Source organism: Rosa rugosa, chromosome 7, assembly GCF_958449725.1.
Source record: "Rosa rugosa chromosome 7, drRosRugo1.1, whole genome shotgun sequence".
Lineage (NCBI taxonomy): Eukaryota > Viridiplantae > Streptophyta > Magnoliopsida > Rosales > Rosaceae > Rosa > Rosa rugosa.
The window spans coordinates 32,950,030-32,969,550 of NC_084826.1; the positions used below are offsets into that span (position 1 = coordinate 32,950,030).

At 36.8% G+C, this 19,521-nt stretch overlaps 1 protein-coding gene and 1 long non-coding RNA gene across 3 annotated transcripts; both read right to left on the bottom strand.

Annotated features, from left to right (window-relative positions):
* Nucleotides 1–482: 482 nt before the first annotated feature.
* On the bottom strand, nucleotides 483–2,634 carry LOC133721116 (uncharacterized). 2 transcript variants are annotated; one of them, XR_009852069.1, is made up of 7 exons: nucleotides 2,358–2,634; nucleotides 2,169–2,283; nucleotides 1,985–2,054; nucleotides 1,348–1,518; nucleotides 1,211–1,272; nucleotides 834–940; nucleotides 483–723 (listed from the first exon to the last, which is right to left on the bottom strand). It is a non-coding gene; the product is annotated as an uncharacterized LOC133721116 (long non-coding RNA). The 2 variants fall into 2 exon arrangements; XR_009852068.1 differs by having other exon boundaries at nucleotides 1,348–2,054.
* A 15,540-nt stretch (nucleotides 2,635–18,174) lies between these two features.
* Nucleotides 18,175–19,521, bottom strand: LOC133721995 (protein C2-DOMAIN ABA-RELATED 1-like). The gene is made up of 2 exons (XM_062148780.1): nucleotides 19,308–19,521; nucleotides 18,175–18,749 (listed from the first exon to the last, which is right to left on the bottom strand). The coding sequence occupies exons 1-2, from the start codon at nucleotides 19,416–19,418 to the stop codon at nucleotides 18,363–18,365; spliced, it is 498 nt and encodes a 165-aa protein (XP_062004764.1). The 5' UTR covers nucleotides 19,419–19,521; the 3' UTR covers nucleotides 18,175–18,362.

Here is a 19,521-nt window from a genome sequence, read left to right on the forward strand (position 1 = left end):
AGAGATCGAACTGGGTCGGTACACCGGGTTCGGGTCTGGTCGCACGGGTAGGAAGGAGAGAGAATGGAGCGAATTTGGGGAGGAAAATGGGATTTCCAGAACTTTTGGGATTTATGAAAAAATCCGAAATTTTCTTATATTTATAGAAATTTCCCCAAATTTCAATCGCTCATAACTTTCTCATACGAACTCCGATTTCAGCGTTCCACATGTCCACGAACTCTAGGGGTGGGTTCGGTTTGAATCGGTTCGGTTTTGACCCTAAACCGAAAACCGAACCGAAATTAAGTTCGGTTCGGTTCGGTTTTTTTTTTTTGAAAATTAAGAACCGATAACCGAACCGACCGGTCCGGTTCGGTTCAGTTCGGTTGAAGTTCGGTTTATTTTATTTTTTTAATCATTTATATATGTTTAAATATATTTAGTCTATTTGATCCGCAAATATAACCATTTATATATATATTTTAATATATTTAGTCTACTTGAGTCCTGAATCATGTCCATCTTCTTTTAACAAATTACTTTGAAAACTGGGAATCAAGGCCGTTGGAGCCTTATCAATAAAAAAAATTAAAAGAGCAAATCATTAACATTAAAAAACAAGGCCGTTGGAGCCTTATCAAGGCCATTGGACATTTGCTCTCATTTGGGAAGTTCCCATATCAGAATATCGCCTTAAGGATTAGCTTGCTTCATATCCACAAACCCTATAGTTTTCAACACCTGCAAATGAAATACGAGTTGCAAACAAGAACAGAAACAACATGAACAAAAACACATTATACAATAATGAAACAGAACAAAGATGATTTGGGTCCAAGTTCCGAACTTACAGGCAATGGATAAGCAGAAAGGATGTGATCCCAGTAGTTCATAGATAGACAAACCACTCATAGATAAACAAACCACTCAATGGTCCAAAACTGTAATTTGCACAAGCCTGTTGATCACAATATACAAAAGGTCAACCTAACTCATGATCAAGAAAAGAGATAATCTTCACATTGGCAATCAAAAATGAGGTAACCATATGCTAAATTTACCCAATGGAAATGGACATAAGAAAAGTAAAGTGGGCAAACATAGAAGGAAAACCAACATGATCAACTAGTAGGTCCTCCTACGATCAGACTATACTGATGATATTATATATGACTAGATTATATATATCAAATACATGCCATTATATATGTCCAGTAATTTACCATACCCTTGTAAGTGCCTTTTGCTCCCGTCTTTGCAGTAGAACATCAATATGTTACAAAATGAGACCTGCAAAAATCACTAGACTCGTCAACTGTAATAACACATTGCAAGAAACAAAACTAAGCTCAAATTTGATTCTACCTGCAGATTGAGATTGTCCTATTCCATCCAATCTCTGTGGACGCTCATCCATCTCCACCCTAGAAATCTTGGCATAAACCCTATCGCCCAAACCCAGCGCCGTCACCGAAATGAAATCACAAGGACATAACAAAAACCAAGTCATACTGATGCAATCAAAGCTCAGCCATACTGAAGATAGAATTAAACCTTGTATTAGCTATATCAACCTAAAAAAGCTCAGCCATTCAAATTCATGCATATACGAAGACATACTGCAATCAACACTCTGTCTCTCATCTCTATATACACGTACATCCACCATCCATCATAAACATAAATTCAAAACAAACACACAAACACGAATAGAGGATCTATAATATTATTAAACAAGTTCAGAAACAAACTCTTTCAGATCTTTTACCCTCTATTCGATCTCTAAGTTGCAATTAAAACATAAAGATTTAATCTTTGTTTCCTTCTTGTTTTATCAAAATCAAAAGTCCAAAACACGAAATCTTTCAGGTTGAAGAAAACAATCAGATGAGCTGGTTTTGTGGGTTATTGATTGGGGTTTAAATTATCCATAACAATATGAGAAGGGGTTTAATTGTCAGAGTTATTTAAGATCGAATCAAGCATGAAACAGAGATCGGACCTTGAAAGGGGTTGCACAGATCTGCGGACAATATCAACACCAGCCGACACCATGGGATCACCTCCAGTTTCTGTAACAAAAAAAGATCACATAATTGATTTAGCACTTAGATCTACAATCCCATACTTCACAACAACTACAAAATCAACTCAAACTATTCAGTAACTCGGAGATCCATCATTACCTGAGCCCAAAGACGGCGACTGGCTAACCGACGAGGAGGGTATTCTCATCCTTGGCCTTGAGCTCATGGTGCTCCGATCCACAGATGTCAAAAAGCCCAGATCGATGGGGTTTTGCTGAAGATGAAAATCAATCAGAGACTGAAGTGAAATTAACGCACAACAAAGAAGGGTAATAGATATATGCTTACCGGAGAGAGCTTCGACTTCCGGCGAAGTATTGAGAGAGACGACGACCACCGACGTTATGCAATTGTGACAGAGGTCAGAGAGAGAGGTCGTTCACGCCGAGACTGGGGACTGAGGTCGAAGCGTGATCAAGACAGAGGTCACAGAGAGAGGGAGAGGTCGAGACTCGGGGTCGGGGCTGAGGTCGAATCGCGATCTGAGACTGAGAGAGAGAGAGAGAGAGAGGAGTATAGTCTGACTGTTTTGAGTGAGAGAGGCGGACGCGGAATGAGTTTTTTACTCTTTTAGGTTTTTAGGGTTACCGATTCTACATATACAATTATACAACGCCGTTTCTGGGGAGTTCGGTTTTTCGGTTCGGTTCGGTTTCGACCGGGCCGAAACCGAAAACCGAACCGACCAGATTCGGTGCGGTGCGGTTTTTAGCTTTTCGGTGGGGTTTTTTTCGGCTTCGGTTCGGGTATTGGTGCGGTTTTTTTCGGTTTTCGGTTTCGCGAGCCCACCCCTAACGAACTCGTATCGACACGCTCTACAACTTTTGTGAAGGAAGTTTTCGGAGAAATCCAACGTATAAAAGTCAACCATTGCCACCCCCCCCTAAAACCATATTCTTCGAATAAATATTCATCCGAAACACTTCCGCTCCATCCTTGAACCACGAACTCGTACAAACAAACACTTTATTAATTCCCGGAAACCATTAGAAATTAATAACGAATTTCCGGGGTCTTACAGATTTATTGCCTACTGCATTAATTTTTGCTTGCTTGCTTGCTGCATATTGCTATTTTATTTGCTACCTGCAATTTCTGAAATGAATGAGTAAAGTTGATTATGTTGAGTTGCAGTTTTTGGTATTTGTTTAGATATTAAGAGATATGCTGTTTCTGGTATTTTTGTATATTGACTTGTTGATAATCTTGAATATTGGTATTGAAGTAGCACTTAGGAGTTAGGACAGTGAGAGTCTCAGGAGTTTGAATCTCATCAACCCAAACTTTTGCCTCCAGCAATCATTACATGCAGTCCCCATCGCTCGCTACCTCACGTCCACCATCTACCACCCCCGCCATCAGTCTTATCATCCTCAGTAGCTCAATCAGGTATGTGTATGTTTCTACACTGGGGATATGATGTTGAAAATTTGAGTTTTGTGTGTATATCTGTGGATTCTTGATGAGACTGATTGTTAGTCTTGGTTTTGAGAACAAGCATTGCATCTTCATTTTAGGTAAAGTTAGTGGCTTTCTGTATGTTTATTTTTATTTTTTTTAACACAAATGCTTCTAGGAGTGGGCCGGCCGAATAACCAAGCTTGGGATTACCCAGCTAAGTTATCTCTATATTTCATCTCTGATTTGTTGATTCAAAGTTTTAGTTTCGCATTACAGTTTGCAGTGCACATAGTATTTTTGACCAAATTGCATTTAGTACTGCCATACTCCTAGTTGAGTAAAGTTTTGGCTCTTGAATGGTTCTTTGTTATTGAAGTAGGTTCTCTGAGTAGTGTTATTAATGGTAAAGTTGCAGCTTGAATGGTTCTTTGTTATCTAAATCTATTTATGATGGCTATTGAAGGTAAAACTGTGGAAGCCAATTGATGGATGGTTGCCTTGCTGCTGGATAGGAGACTGGAAAAATGGCTTGCTAAATTGCTGCATCTGAATTAGGACTTTAGGACTTTATATTTCATTGGATATTTGTATTTGAATTTGGACACTTTGAATTCGAATTTGCAGCTTGAACTTTGTATCTTGATATTGTCTTTTGATTCAAATCTTCAACAGCTTGAAATTTGCAGCTATATATGAATGAAATCTGATTATATTTTAACTTAATCAAATATCATCAACTCTTACGGCTCTGATACCAGAAAGAGTGCGGAAGTGGAAAATATCTATAAGTAAGTAATAGAGATCGTCAATATTGAAACATAAAATTAATAGAGATCGTAAATATTGAAACATAAAATTGACTTTATTGAAACATAAAATTGACTTTATTGAAACATAAAATTGACTTTTAACTATGAATTACAAAACACTTACTAGTTCAAAACCAAGTATGCATGAAGGTTTCGATACTGTTTACAATGAAGGAAGAAAAGGGATTCTGCTCAACACATGAGCTCCTAAATTAGAAACTAGAGAAAATGCAAAAATTGAACTCCGCTAACTGAAGGAGGGGAGCTCCTTATATAGATCTTGAAGCCCGGAAATTACGGGCAGGGAATCCTTTTTTACTTGAGGGAATTTGCTTTTACTCGATAAAGGCCAAAAACAGGAAGCAGCACGATTAGCTGTGTTTTTGCCTTCTGCCATGTGACAGGAATTTGCCTTCTTTTACTATTCATGAATAGTGGACTGTCTTCATGAATAGTGGACTGTCTTGGTAGTGGATCTTGACTGATTTACTCAAAGTCTTCATATGGGTCTTGGCTGTCTTGAAAGTCAGCCCATTTGACTGGTTTACCGGGAGTGACTGGATGACTGCGAGATGAGGATGAGGAATGGGAAGAATTTTCTTCTTCTTCATCAGATTCATCTTCATCATTACTGAGGTTAGCTGCTTGTGCTAAGAGCTGTTTTGCTAACTCTTTCAATTCTTCTGACTTGGAAGATGTATCTGACTTTGTTGACTTTGCTTTCCCTTTGGGCTTGGAAGAGGAATGTGACTTGAGGGATTTAGGTTGTGACCGAGAGGTAGATGCCGTTTGGGGTGGCATTGGAGTGACTGGAGCTCTTGACTGAGTAGGTTGTGATGGAGTGACTGGAAATTCTTCATTAAATTGTGAGATAATTCTTTCAGTTTTGAATTTATCCCACCATTTGACTAGGAAGTGTCTGGAGACTTCATGATCTTTGACTTCGTAATGCCATTTGAAGATCCAGGGGAGCTTGTATTTAGCCATAAAATGTAATGCTACTGGAAAATTCAAGTCATAGTTTGTGAAATTCATTACTGTTGAGAAACAGGTGACTGCATTCTTGATTTCTTGTGGAAGGATGTCGAAGGGGCAACCATGAGCCCTCCACCATCCGAGGAACCACATTGGAAATTGTCTGTTGAATTTGAAATCGAAATTTAAGAACCATGAATGACTGGAATCATCAGTTTGATGAAGGAAGATGACATTCCATGCAGCTTCATAATCATAGTAATTGAATGAGAGTTCTCCGCATTTGTGGTAGGTGAAAGGAGGATCACCCCATTGAGAAAGAGAAATGATGCGAACTATGTAGAGAGAGTGGTATAAGATTTTGGTTGGGTCTTTTGTATCTGGAATAGGTTTAATGGTGACTGACTTAGTTTCAAAGAGAATGTCTCTGTAAAATTTTAAGGACTTGGTTGGGTGACTAGGTAAAAAGTGAAAACCAGGAGGGTAGTAAGCTTTGACTAAAGACATTGGGTTTTTTAGATGACTCATGGGTAGTTCAATATAAAAAAGAGGGTGAACCGCTCTCTGATAGTAAGGAGAGGTTTTTTTGTAATTTGTTTGGGAGTCAGATTTGAATGGGTCATATTGATTAACTAAGGCTGACTGGTAATTGGGACGGTTAGTACCAAGGGTGCTACCAATGCTATTGAATCTATTATTGGGTGGTAATGGTAGGGGTGGATGTCCAGCATATGGGACTAAACTAGAAGATGACTCTTGTTTGACTGGTGTTGATGATTCTGGTTTGACTGTGTTTTTGGGAACAGTTGGGCAAATATCAAAAGGGTCTTCGTTTACTGGTTTTGAGGGATTTCTCCCGGTGGAGGATCGGGTCTTCATGTTTGGAACCCTGTAGAAATTCCCGGGTTAGAAAGTCTGGAATGTGATTGTCACTGCCTTTAATGAATGCAATTTCAAAATCAAAAATACTTAAAATTGCTTGCCATCTGGCAAATATTTGTTTACTAGCAATATTTTGAACATCTTTTTCTAAGACATCTTTTGCACTTTTGCAATCAACTCGAACTAAAAATTTTTGATTTAATAAAGGGCTAAATACTGTTTACCACCCTGTGGTATGGACCTCACATCAATTCAGTCCCTCGACTTTCAATTTCATCAAAAACACCCCCGAACTATCATTTTCTCGTCCAATAGGTTCATCCGACTCAATTCCGTCTAAATTGGACGTTAAGTTTGACTTTTGAGGGCTAAAATGGTCATTTCAACATAAAAAAATTAAAAAAAAAAAAAAATTCTGTTTTTTAGTTTTTTTTTTTTTCTGTTTCTTATTTTTTTTATTTAATTTTTTTACTTTTTTTTTTTTAATTTTGTCTTCAACCTATACACCACAAGTTATAATAGGTTTATAAAAACAAAAAAAAATACTCTAAGTGGTTGAAAGCCGCTCGCTAATCTACGATATTTGTGATATATCTCTGATAAAGTGAAGAATTTTAGGATATATCCCCAATAAAGTGAAGAAAATAAATATCTAGAAATAAAAAACCATGTACTAAAATATTTTATTTAGAATTTATATAATTTTATTTTTATTTTATTTTTTATATAGTAAAATATCAAAAAACATTATTAAAAAATAGTAAAGGAAATATTAAATATGGAATAGTTAAAAAAATATTCGTCTCTAATTAATCAAATTAAGATATTTAGTTATTTAGTATTGATAAACATATATTTGAGAAATAGGCCTCTTATCCATTCTCATTCGATCACAGCGGGGAAGCAAATAAAAATGGAAAAACTCATATTTGTAAAAAATAATTTTACACTTTATCTGTAAATAAATATCTGTATATCCCCAATAAAGTGAAGAAATATCTGTGTAAAATCATTTTTGATCTATGATATTTGTGATATATCTCCAATAAATTGAAGAATTTTATGATATATCCCCAATAAAGTGTAGAAATATCTGTAAAAAATGATTTTACACTTTATCTGTAAATATCTTTATATCCCCAATAAAGTGAAGAAATATTTGTGTAAAATCATTTTTTACAGATATTTATTTACAGATAAAGTGTAAAATTATTTTTTACAGATATTTCTTCACTTTATTGGGGATATATCCTAAATTCTTCACTTTATTGGAGATATGTCACAAATATCGTAGACCAGCTGGCGGCTTTCAACTACCTAGAGTATTTTTTTTGTTTTTATAAACCTATTATAACTTGTGGTATATAGGTTGAAGACAAAATAAATAAATAAAACGAAGAAACAGAAAAAAAAAAAAAAAAAAAAAAAAAAAAAAAAAAACTAAAAAACAGAAATTTTTTTTTTTTTTTACTTTTTCATTTTTTTTTTAATTTTTTATGTTGAAATGACCATTTTAGCCCTCAAAAGTCAAACTTAACGTCCAATTTAGACGGAATTGAGTCGGAATGACCTATTGGACGAGAAAATGATAGTTCGGGGGTGTTTTTGATGAAATTGAAAGTCGAGGGACTGAATTGATGTGAGGTCCATACCACAGGGTGGTAAACAGTATTTAGCCCTTTAATAAATCATCTTGAAATTTACTAATACATAAAACAATAGATAAAATTTCTTTTTTAATAGTACTGTAATTGCTTTGTGATTGGTTCCAGACTCCGGAATAGTATCTAACGATTTGCTCAGGATGACTAGGAGAGATTTGTTGTTTTAAGACACCACCATAACCAACTTCTGAGGCATCAGTTTCTACAATTTTGAAAGAATTGGCTAGGGGAATACCTAGACATGGGAGAGTTTTGACATAACTTTTAATTTCTTTAACTAGAGAAGTATGAACTGATGACCAAGGAGGGGGATTGGTTTGTAATCTATCGAATAAAGGTTTACATTTTTTTCTTAGATTTTGGTAAAAATCTGCCACATAATTTAATGATCCTAAAAATCTTTGTAATTGATTTTTGTCTAGAATGATATCAGGAAATTTGTCAGCAAACTGGATGACTCGATCTATTAGACTAATTTGGAGATGATGGATATTGAATCCTAAAAATCTAATATTAGTTTGAAAGAGTTTGATTTTTGATGCAGATACAACTAGACCATTGTTTTTGATAATGGTGAAGAATTGGTGCAAATGTTTCCAATGTTGATCGAGTGATTGTGAGTAAATAAGGACATCATCAATATAGACTATGGAAAAATGACTATATGGATTGAATATGTCATTCATAATATTTTGGAATTCACTGGGAGCATTTATATATATATATATATATATATATATATATATATATAGGCATAAGCAAATGGTCAAATACAGGTTTTTGGGCCCAAAAGCCCACAAGCCCGGCCCGAAATGAAACGGGCCGGTTCCGGGCCGGTCCCTGTTTTTGTTAAAAAGGGCCGGGTCAGGGCCCAGTGAAATTATAGTTGGGCCCGGCCCGTGTCCAGCCCTACCTCTGGCTACAAAACCGATCATTCTAGAAAGCCCACTTCTCATAGACGAATCCCTCCAAGTTTCACGATCCAATTTGAGGTGTGGAAGGAGAATCGACGAATTGAAGTTTTCACTGTTCATTTAGGTGTTCTTCGGATTTTGCTCCAATTCCGGCAATTCCAGGTATAATCAAGGTTCTAAAAATCGGCCTAGGCGGCCGCCTAGGCGCTAGGGGCCTCTATGCCGTTCCGCTTTTGGCCTAGTCGATCAAGCTAGGCGTCGGGCTGAAAATCGGCCGCCTAGTCGACCTGGGCGGGTCTGGCTGGGCGGTTGGGGCCTAGGCGTTTCCTCCATTTTTTTTTTTTTTTATAACCTTTCAATCCTTAAAACCAAATTGACGAAACCTAAAACGCTAAAACTGTAAATCGCCGTTTGGCCCATCGCTCCTCTCTCTCCCTCTTTCCGGCACGGCCGCACAGGCCCTCTCTTCTCAGCCTTTCTCCGAGTCGCCGGTGACGCCGTATGCCCGTGACTGTCGCTGATTTTCTGGTAAAGTGGTAAGTCGAAATTCTGCCTTTCTGGGTTTAACTGATGGAGTGATGGGTAGTCGCTGATTTGCTGGTAATCTGTAAATCTGGTAGTCGCTGATGGAGTGATGGGTATTTTGTTTTTGATTTTGTTTTGGGTTTCGAGTGAATCAGAATTATTGACAAGAGCACCAAAGAGCACCAAAGGATCCCGTTGAACCCAAAAAGGTTCTTAAAGCAGCTCAAGAACACGGTGCCCAACAGCCCAAGTCAAACTCGTCCTCACCACTCACGACTCACCACCATTGGTATTATGCAGTTCACCCTCGTTGATCCATTTAGAAATTTACTGTGTTTCTGTTATGTATATTAGTTTGGTAATCTGAATTACTAAGTTGCTATGTACTGATGGAGTAATGGGTAGTCGAACATTAGAACACGAAGAAGAAGTTGTTGTGTACTGATGGAGTAATGGGTAATCTGAATTACTAAGTTGCTATGTACTAAAAGTTGCTATATTAGTTTAGTTTTTGTATCTGTTTTGACTTCTGATTCGAAATAATGAGATTTGGCAGTTTTGGAATTGAATAGCATCTGTTTTGGACCTTTGGTAATTTGGATGGGAGTATGAATCAATTGATAGTTTGTTTTGGACTTTGGTTACTGTCTCTGGTTTGAAATAATGAAATTTGGCAGTTTTGGATGGGAATTGAATAGCATCTGTTTTGGTAATTTGGATGGGAGTTGAATCAATTGATAGGTTGTATGCTCATTTTTGAATTATGCTCTGTTTTGGTAAACTGAAGTGTATATTTTTTTTTTTTTTTTTTTTTTACTTTGTCAAGGGGAACCCAAAGGCTTCCTAGGCCCAAGATAAACCCCTTCGGCGCATGTGAAATGCTCCAACTGTGCATTGCAGCACAGTGCCTGGCCACTTTGACAGCTTCGGGATTCGAACCTAGGTTGAGGAGCACACCCAACTGAAGTGTATATATAGAAATGGTTGATTGGTTATTAAATTAATGGTTAATTTTTATTTATATAATTATATGTTATAAAAATAACAATAAAATTAAAAAAATTAAAAACCGCCTAGTCCCCGCCTAGTCCCCGGGTTTCCGCCCGACTAGTGCCTAGCGTTTTTTAGAACCTTGGGTATAATTAGGCTTAGGTGTAGTTGAGAAACATGTTTGGATTGTTGAGATGTGCTTGTTGGTTAAATTTGGTGGCCTATGGTGGAGTTGTCGTGGGCGTCGCCACTGTGGGTGGCGCGTGGTGGTGGGTAGGGCAGAGTTTTGGTTTCTGTTTTTAGCTAATTAAATGGTACTTGAGTTGTAGAAGCTGTAAATGTGATTTTAGTGATGATTGGAGAAATTTTGAATTTTTGAAAAGTTAGAATTTCGGTTATCGAATTTCGAGAATCCGACTGGCGGATATCTCTCGAATTTGCCTAGAATTTGTAAATTGACGAATCGACTTTTTTGGTGTAGTTTGGATGGAATCCGATGTGGATTGAAGGAGTTGGGTTTAAAGGAGTCGTTTAGAATTTCAATTTCTAATTATCGTAAATTTAAAAATTTCCGTCATGTAATTATATTTTTACGAGTGCTATTTGTACAGGATGAGAGTAGTCTCCATACGAGGAGAATACCGATCGACGACAGGATTAGCAGAATACTGTGAGTGGACTTTTGTTTTAAATAATGATGCATGCATTTATTTTTCCAAAATGATGATTGATTGATTTATTTACTTATCATGTTATTTATCGAGCATAATATTTTGCTCCAGATTATAATTTTGGCTTTGTTTTCCGTATGAATTGCGGATATGAAATTGTTATGCTCGGATTTGGATTTGTGAATTATTTTTGGTAACATGATTTGATTTTCTGAGATCAATTATGATTTATATGATTTTCGACGATTTATAGTTATCGATTATTTTCTTGCCTATTTGTTATGATTTTGAGAATATTTTGGCGTGCGGGGCCATGTCATTGGAATATACTTATTTTTCTCGTGAGAAATTGGGGAAGCTTTATGGATTATGGATTTACTGGTTTTCGATTATTTTCTTCACCATACTGGGGTCGTTCTATAGTGTCTCCTCCTCACTTACTTTGTGTTTGTGAGTGGCAGTCGAGGTGATTTATTCTCCTCCTCACGTGAGTGGTAATCGAGGTTATTAGTTCTCCTCCTCACACAATCTATGTGTGAGTGGCAGTCGAGGGTAGAGCCTAAGGGACTCCTTTACCCATATGGTTATATTTCTTCCCCATATTGATTATTTATTTTAACCAGCGGGGCTGGATTATTTCTTTCTTACGCTCCTTTCGAAGTTAAGAAAATAAATTTTCTAAATCTTGCATGCATCGGAAATTTATTTTTCCAAAGCTAAATTGTGGGAAAGTATGAAACTTTTTCCTTTTTCTTTATGTTATAATTATTAACTTTTTGTCCACTCACGCTAACGTTTTAAATGCTTTCCCCCCTGGGCCCTTCGGTTTCAAATGCCCAGTTTACAGCGTTGCTGCTCGGTGCATTAGGAGTGAGCCATAGTGATCGCACCTGCTTCTGTTATCTCATATAGTAGGTTACCTGTTAACCTACTGAACTTTATATCAATTTTTGTTTTTAGATTGCTCTGATTACTATGGGAATTGTGACCCAGACTTGTAATAAATTATATTTGAGGTCTATGACCTAACTTTGGTGAATTGTTGTATTTTAATTATGGAGCTTCGTTGGACTTTAAGTATTTGAAATACTATTATTGTCTTTGATTTTGAGTTGGTTTGGAACATGGGAGCAGGGTGGCTCCAGGAGGATACGGTTGGGTTATTAGAAGTGTTTTTGGTTTCTTACAAGTTGGGTTGCCTACTTTTAGGGGAGGTTCTGCCGAAATTTTTCGGTAAAATCTTCTTTAAAAGTGGGTCCCGCAGGGCCACTTCGGATTTCAGGGTGAAATCCGGGGTGGGGCTTGTCAAAAAGTGTAAGTGAGTGTGTGCCTAGTGTGAACACAAATAAATATCTCATCCACATGTGTGATGTGTGGTCCACTATTATTATTGTCATTACATCTATTTTGAGTTTGAAATTTGAATACAAAGATGTAATACAACTGGGCTTGGGTCTTCACTTGTGCTTTTTTGGTCTTGGTCCTTGAACTTCTTGCTATCGGGCCAAGTTGACTTGGTTGACCCGATGGTCAACTAGTTGACTTTTCGTCCTTTAGTCGGAGTTGACTTTTTGCTCGAATTCACTACTTTTTTCGTCTTTTTCCTCTCTTGACCATAATTTCCTACGAACGAAGAAAACAAAGGAATACTACGAAATAATACTTGAGTATTCGCTAATTTCAAGGTAATTAGGGCTAGAAATACACGTAAATTGAGTGTGAATCAGAAGGCACAAGGAAAGATGTAATGGATCGCACGCCAAAGAAAGGCCTTGGCAGCAGCTGGAGCTTTCAGACACCAAACATACTTCTAGACCGGGTCATGTGGATTAGAACTGCCTTCACTCCCCTCATTTCAAAATTTGTAGTTTTGTGCCAACTGATAACCACTCTTAACAATATATAGTCCATGTCTAGTGTAATGTCAACATAATCTATCTGGAATAAGAGCTATCAGCAGAGGTGATGGTTAGAGGGTACTACCGACTAATCTATCTAGTTAGTCGATAGTACCCTCTAACCATCACCTCTTCTTCCGGTTGGCAACACCCTCCGATGCGTCCTGGACGACAGTACCCTCCAAGTGACATGAGATGACTAGTCGGCAATTCCCTCTAGTCATCGCCTATTTTGAGATATGAGTATTTTAACGGAATTTATGAGACTACGAGGTTTTCGAGATTTCTGAATGATTTTGAGGTACTTATGATTCGAGGTTTTAAAGAGATTTCGAGACGGTTTTCGAAATGTTCTACAATACGTGATTGAGATTTCAGTTTAGAGGAGGATTAAGAGTACAAGACTTTACTGCATGCTTGGTTTTTAACATAATAAATTGGGGAAGAATTAAGTTTTGTTTATTTCTTTTAAAATTACTTATTTTTCGTCCACTCCCTCTGACGTTTTAAATGCTTTTCCCTGAGCCCTTCGGTTTCAAATGCCCAATTTGCAGGCTAGATTAGTTGAGGTTGGGAGTATATGGAGTTGAGGCATAGCTGTCACTGCTTCCGCATTGTAGGTTTATCAATCCTTTACCTTTCTATTTTATTTTCTTGTATACCTTGTATATTAGATTGATTTGATAACCTAGTGGCAAAACGTTTTTAAGTTGAGACTTGTGTTGTGGTGGAGTTTGTTGTGAATCGGGGAGCAGGGTGGCTCCAGGAGAATAAAGATGGATTGTTTAGAAGTGTAATTGTCTTTCTACAAGTTTTGGGTAGGGGAAGCTCTGCCAAATTTTTGGTAAAATTTCTTCTAAGGTGGGCCCCGCATGGCTACTTCGGATTTTAGGGTGAAATTCGGGGCGGGTCCTTTCAACTTCTATTTAGGATTTGAATTAGGCTATTGAGATATGGAATTGCATGTCTGTTTTATTTGGGTTTATATAATATATGATTCAAATTATGGTTTATGATTTTTAAATTATGTATTGCAAGATATGGAATGATAGCAAATCTAGAGGGATTGACATGAAGTCAGGAATTTATTTTGCGATGCAATTTGGGAATTGAGAATCTGTGTTTAAAGATATGATATGAATTGTTGTTGTTATTATTGTTTTTTTTTTGTTGGGAATTGAGAATTTGTGTTTAAAACTTTTATTTTGTTGTTGTTATTATTATTATTATTTTTTTTTTTTTGAGAACTTTGGCACTCTGCAATTGATATGATTTGTTAATTTTCTCAAATTTTCAAATATTCTGTTGTTTGTAATCTTGTAATCTGCAAATTCGGGCTATTAGTCGACTTATTCTTATTCTCAACTTCTCACAATCAGTTCATGAATTTCACCTTGAAACCAACAAAAAATTATATAAAAGAAAAAATAAAGCTAAAAAAATTGGTTATTATTTGTTAGATTTTTTAATAGGGAAAATTTCACAAACAGTACACCAAGTAAAGGCCACTAATAATTCTTATACATAAAGTTCCAAACCAATCATTTCGGTACACGAAATCTGAAACTCGACCCACTATCAGTACACGACGTCAATGACGCCGTTAATTTGACACCAAAATGTCTATTATGCCCTCAGTTTTTTTTTTTAATAATTTTTTTTTTCTGTTCTTTTTTTTTTTCCTTCGTTTTTATCTCTTTCTTCTTCCTTCTTCCGGATCCACAGCAAGAAAGAGAGAGAGAGAGGGATCTGAGGAAGGAGGAATCGAATAGATGAAGAAAAATCAGAAAGAAAGAAAGGAAAACTAAAGAACAGAGGTGGGTTTCGAAGTGGGTGAGCTCGGGCTTCTTCTCACATGAAGAACAGAGGTGAGTTTCGTGGAGCTGGAAGAAGGAAGAAGAAAGAGATAAAAACGAAGGAAAAAAAAAAGAAGAGAAAAAAAAAAAACTGAGGGCAGAATAGACATTTTGGTGTCAAATTAACGGCGTCATTGACGTCGTGTACTGATTGTGGGTCGAGTTTCAGATTTCGTGTACTGAAATGATTGGTTTGGAACTTTATGTATAATAATTATTAGTGGCCTTTACTGGATAACTGTTTGCAAAATTTTCCCTTTTTAATATTTTGTTAAATAAGAAATTGGGTTGATATGTATAGAAAATATAAATTAAAAAGAAGATAGTAAAGGCAATTAAAAACGGACATTCGCTAGAAGGAAAAAAAAACCATTAAAATGACCTGAAACTGAATTGGGCTGACTCGAAAATTCGGCTCAATCATTTTTAAGTCAATTGTTGATTTGGACTTTGGGCCTAATTGACTGTTTCGGGTCGAAGTCGGTTTGGGCCTAAAACCGACCTGTACAGACGTATACCCCACCCCCAGGAGCACCGTTTCATCATGTAGAGCATCTCCACCGCGCCGCCCAATCACCTGTGACCAGAACAACACACGGGGAAGAGTCTTACCATATGCGAATAGGCTGTCGCAGCAACCATCGACCCGATCCAGACCCATGCCTCTAAACAATCCAAGACCATTAGCAAAAGACATCGACAGAGGAACAACAACATCCTACTTCGAAGCTCTAGCCCCCTCTGATCGGAGTAATATTTTCTATGTTCTTAGTATTATTTCCTCTACATTTTACTTAGTTATTCTCTTAACAATATCATTTCTGACTTAGTTTTGTGTTTATAGGTACATTTGAGCTTCAAACGCAAGAAATGAGCTAAGAAGAGCTAGAAATGATGGAAATGAAGGCAAGGAGGAAATGAGGAGCAGAAATGGGAAAGAAATGGAGAAATGGAAACTTTCCTAAATTGAAACAGGAAATCCCAGTTGAAGTAGGAATCCTAATGCAACTAGGAGTGAGCTCGGAAAAATGATGTTCGGAAATGAGAAATGACAGAGTCCCAGTTGGACTAGGAAACCTGATGACACTAGGAGTCCTGGTGATGTTAGGAGATGCTGTGTCTTGAAGATGACTCAAGATAGTTCGAGATTGTTCTTGAATATTAAAGGAATTTCGGCAATGTTGATAATGGATTACGATTTGGCCCATTTGGGGAAGTTTGGCCCGAAGTTTGAAGCATGTGACTTGCACATGATGCTCTAGATCCTTCTTGACGTTTTTGATGAGTCATAGGCCCATTCTACATGATTTTGCCGTGAGAATTACAAGGAAGAATAAAAGATTTCGGCAATAACTTTTAAGGGATTATTTTAGATTTTCTTGGGATTTTATGAGAGAAAATAGAGGAATAAGAATTGATTTATGACTCTACATACAAGGGAGGCCAAAATTAAATCTAAGAACATGGAAGAATTCGGCAATAGAAGGTTACTTGCTCTCCAAGTTCATATGCTATTTTTCTATTGGTCAAAGTGATGTCATTGAAGAGAAATTCAAGGGAACCCTAACCCTTGCCATTCACTATATAAGGGAGGCTTTGTGAAGACATTCTACACACCACAAAATTCAGAATCAAAAGCCACAAACACTCCCCTTTCTTTTCCAAGTTTCGGTAACGTCAAGAAATCCAAAGTTCAAGACCGTGAAGCATCCATTCATCCATTCAAGCATCCTTGCCGTAGCATTCATCCTCTCCACCACCTTTTGAAGCTTCTTGCGTCCTTGAAGATCGAAAAGTGTAACCATGGAACTCTATTTTCTGTTTTCGGTTTTGAACTATGTAAAACTATTTCGGGTTTTAATTAAATTGCGATTTGGTTTTATGTTCTTGGATTATGACTTGCGATTTCTATGGTGGATGAAAGATTGAATTTAGTTATGTGATTTCCAAATACTATGAAGCATGAATTCGGTTTTAGGTTTTCAAAAAGATAAATTGCGATTTCAAAGTGTTCTTGCATGATTGTTAATTTCGAACTTCAATCCCAATTGTTATGTGTTAATTGATCTTTGGATGCATACTTAGGTTGATAAACATGTAATTGAATCCATATTAAGGTGCTAGCGTTCTAGGCTTTAATAATTTCGGTGGAAAACCTATAAATACTTAGGTAAATCAACAATGAGTTTTGCATGCTTGATTAGCGTTCTAACTTGTGTTCTTGACTTGAATTGATCAAACTTTCAATGTGTTTACTGCGTTATGATTGTCTTTGTTAGTGATTAGCTACCACTAGTAATTACAAGATTAATAGGGTTAACTATGGTGCGTTCATCTAGTTAATTTAACTAAGGGAAGTACTAAGAACTTATGCATGCGTTCATGGTTCGTTCTTGATCGATTCTATGCTTGAATATCTTTTGATTCGTGATTTGATGTTTGAAACCTTGCCAACATGTTAATAGTAGTTAATTACATATTATTTTCGTTCCATTCATTTAATTATATTTGATTCTTGGTTTTGATGTGTCACATGTGTATAATTACTTAGTTGTTAGATAAATCAAATCGAAAACCCCCTTCTTATTTTTGTAAATAATGTGAATATTTATTCTTTATTTTGTTTTGCTAACGTTTATTTTTCAGGAATTAATTAGGCCCTAATCCCCGGTTGAGAACGATCCCTACTTATTCTTACTACATTGATAGGGTTTTAAATTGATACACTAAATCCAGACCCATGCCTCTAAACAATCCAAGACCATTAGCAAAAGACATCGACAGAGGAACAACAACATCCTACTTCGAAGCTCTAGCCCCCCCCCCCCCCCCCCCCCCCCGACTAGAGCAGAATTCCAGAATTCTAGCCCCAGCAAAATTCGCAACCAATCACGCCATCTCCACACACCAATATATCCAACCAAAACCCATTGAAACCACCGATGTTTACCAAATAACCAATCAAACACCATGATCGGTGAAACAAAACTCAAAAAAAAAAAAAGGAAAAATTTCACAAATGGTCACTCAACTATGACTTATTCGACACTTTGGTCACTGAAGTTTCAAATATATCACTTTGGTCACTCAACTATTACATTGTCAATCACTTAAGTCACTTTGTTAATTTTTTTCATTAAAAAAGAAATTATAAAAAATACTCTTTGGGTGACTTAAGTGATTGACAGTGTAATAGTGGAGTGACCAAAGTGATATATTTGAAACTTCAGTGACCAAAGTATCGAATGAGTCATAGTTGAGTGACCATTTGTGGAATTCTCCAAAAAAAAAACTCAGAAAAGAAACAAACTTGCCAGAACCCCGAAATAGGACCCAATAATAAAACATTCCTTCTCCTGGCAAAGAACGTTGCCGCATCCTCCATGCTCATTTCAACCAAAAGACCCACAAGTATACGAGGGAAGAAGCCGATACACCGTTGAAAGGTCGAAAGCCCTCTCCAACCTGGTGCTCCCTAGAAAAATCCTAGCAGAGCTTCTCATAGGACATTTTGTCAATCTAGAGAAAGCGATATTTATTTCTTTTTTACTGTGCACATACATACATAGAAATAGAAAAGGTATCGCATACAATTTGTAGTTTATTAGATTCTCACATCCCATATGTTGATGACAATACATGGAAGGATAGCATCTGTAACTCCTCTGGACATTACGAACGGAAAATCAGACACAGTGAGATCAGTAACTATAGACCCCTAGAACTAGGTACATCAATCCACTGCAATTGGAGTTCCACTTCCCCGCACTCCACATTTCTGAGTCTGAGAACCATGTTCTGTACAAGTTTGCCTTCGGAGTAAATAATGCAGCTCTCTTCAGCTAGACAGTTTTGCTTGTTCATCTGCACTTTAGAAATTATGGCTCCATCTTCAAGGCCTTGGAAACCCATCTTCAAGGCTTTAATGAATGGACCAATCTCAAACTCTGCATCCCCCATTTTGTCATCAAAACTAAATGTATCCTTGTCATACACAGAGACAAGGATTGGAAGATTTGGATCAGCAATTGAAAGAGTCAATTGTTCATTCCACTCAGGATTTACGCTCTTCTTCACTACACGAGTCTTTAGCTTCTGCATTACAAAGGAATCTCTATTAGCTATGAGTTAAAAACTACAAGATGAGGATTGGAACTTTAGAATTTCCATATTTACCGAGACCGATGTTGTTTTCAATTTTTATATTTCTATTAGATTTTCTTAATTTATTGATTGTCATATAGTGCTTTCGATTGACCGCTATGTCATGCTCAATGAAAAAGTCAAGGGCCGAGAGAAAATAAAAACAAACCATAGGATCAGATTAGAAGGTTAAAATGAAAACAAAATACTAGTCCAATCAAGGAAAAAATAATAATAATAAATCCAAGTGCCTCATCAATACCAGAAGAAAATAGTTTACAATCTATCGGTCCAAGCTGTTTTTTGTAAGGATCAGGATTATCAGTGATCGGTTGCTTGGTTGAAGATATTGAAGGCCTATTGCAAGCTATTCCGGATACTATTTAAATTCATATAGCAATCTACAATTTAGTAGAACGTTCTGCCATAAATTTGTTACAGCGGAAAAGTAGATACATAATTCCCAAACCCAGAAATGGAAGAAAGAAAGCAGAAAAGAAATGAAAGTACCTGCTTGCCCATTCTGACAATGAGATAAGGGTCGCTGCTTCTCATGTCTCTGACGGCAAGGTTCACTCCTCTTTGGATATGAATTCTCAACAGACCCAACATGTTCTCCATTGCTAGTTAGCTCCAACGTACAGTACGACCAGATTTAATCGCGCACCACAAACAAATTAGTAGGAGAAGGATGAAGGGCTTAGTACGTAGTATGGATGCGATC

What these genes read in the sequence shown, in the direction of transcription:
- LOC133721995 (XM_062148780.1), bottom strand. Translation starts at nt 19,418, where the DNA reads ATGGAGAACATGTTGGGTCTGTTGAGAATTCATATCCAAAGAGGAGTG. An exon ending in TTGTCAGAATGGGCAAGCAG is followed by an intron (nt 18,750 to 19,307) that starts GTACTTTCATTT and finishes TTTGTAATGCAG; the next exon opens with AAGCTAAAGACTCGTGTAGT.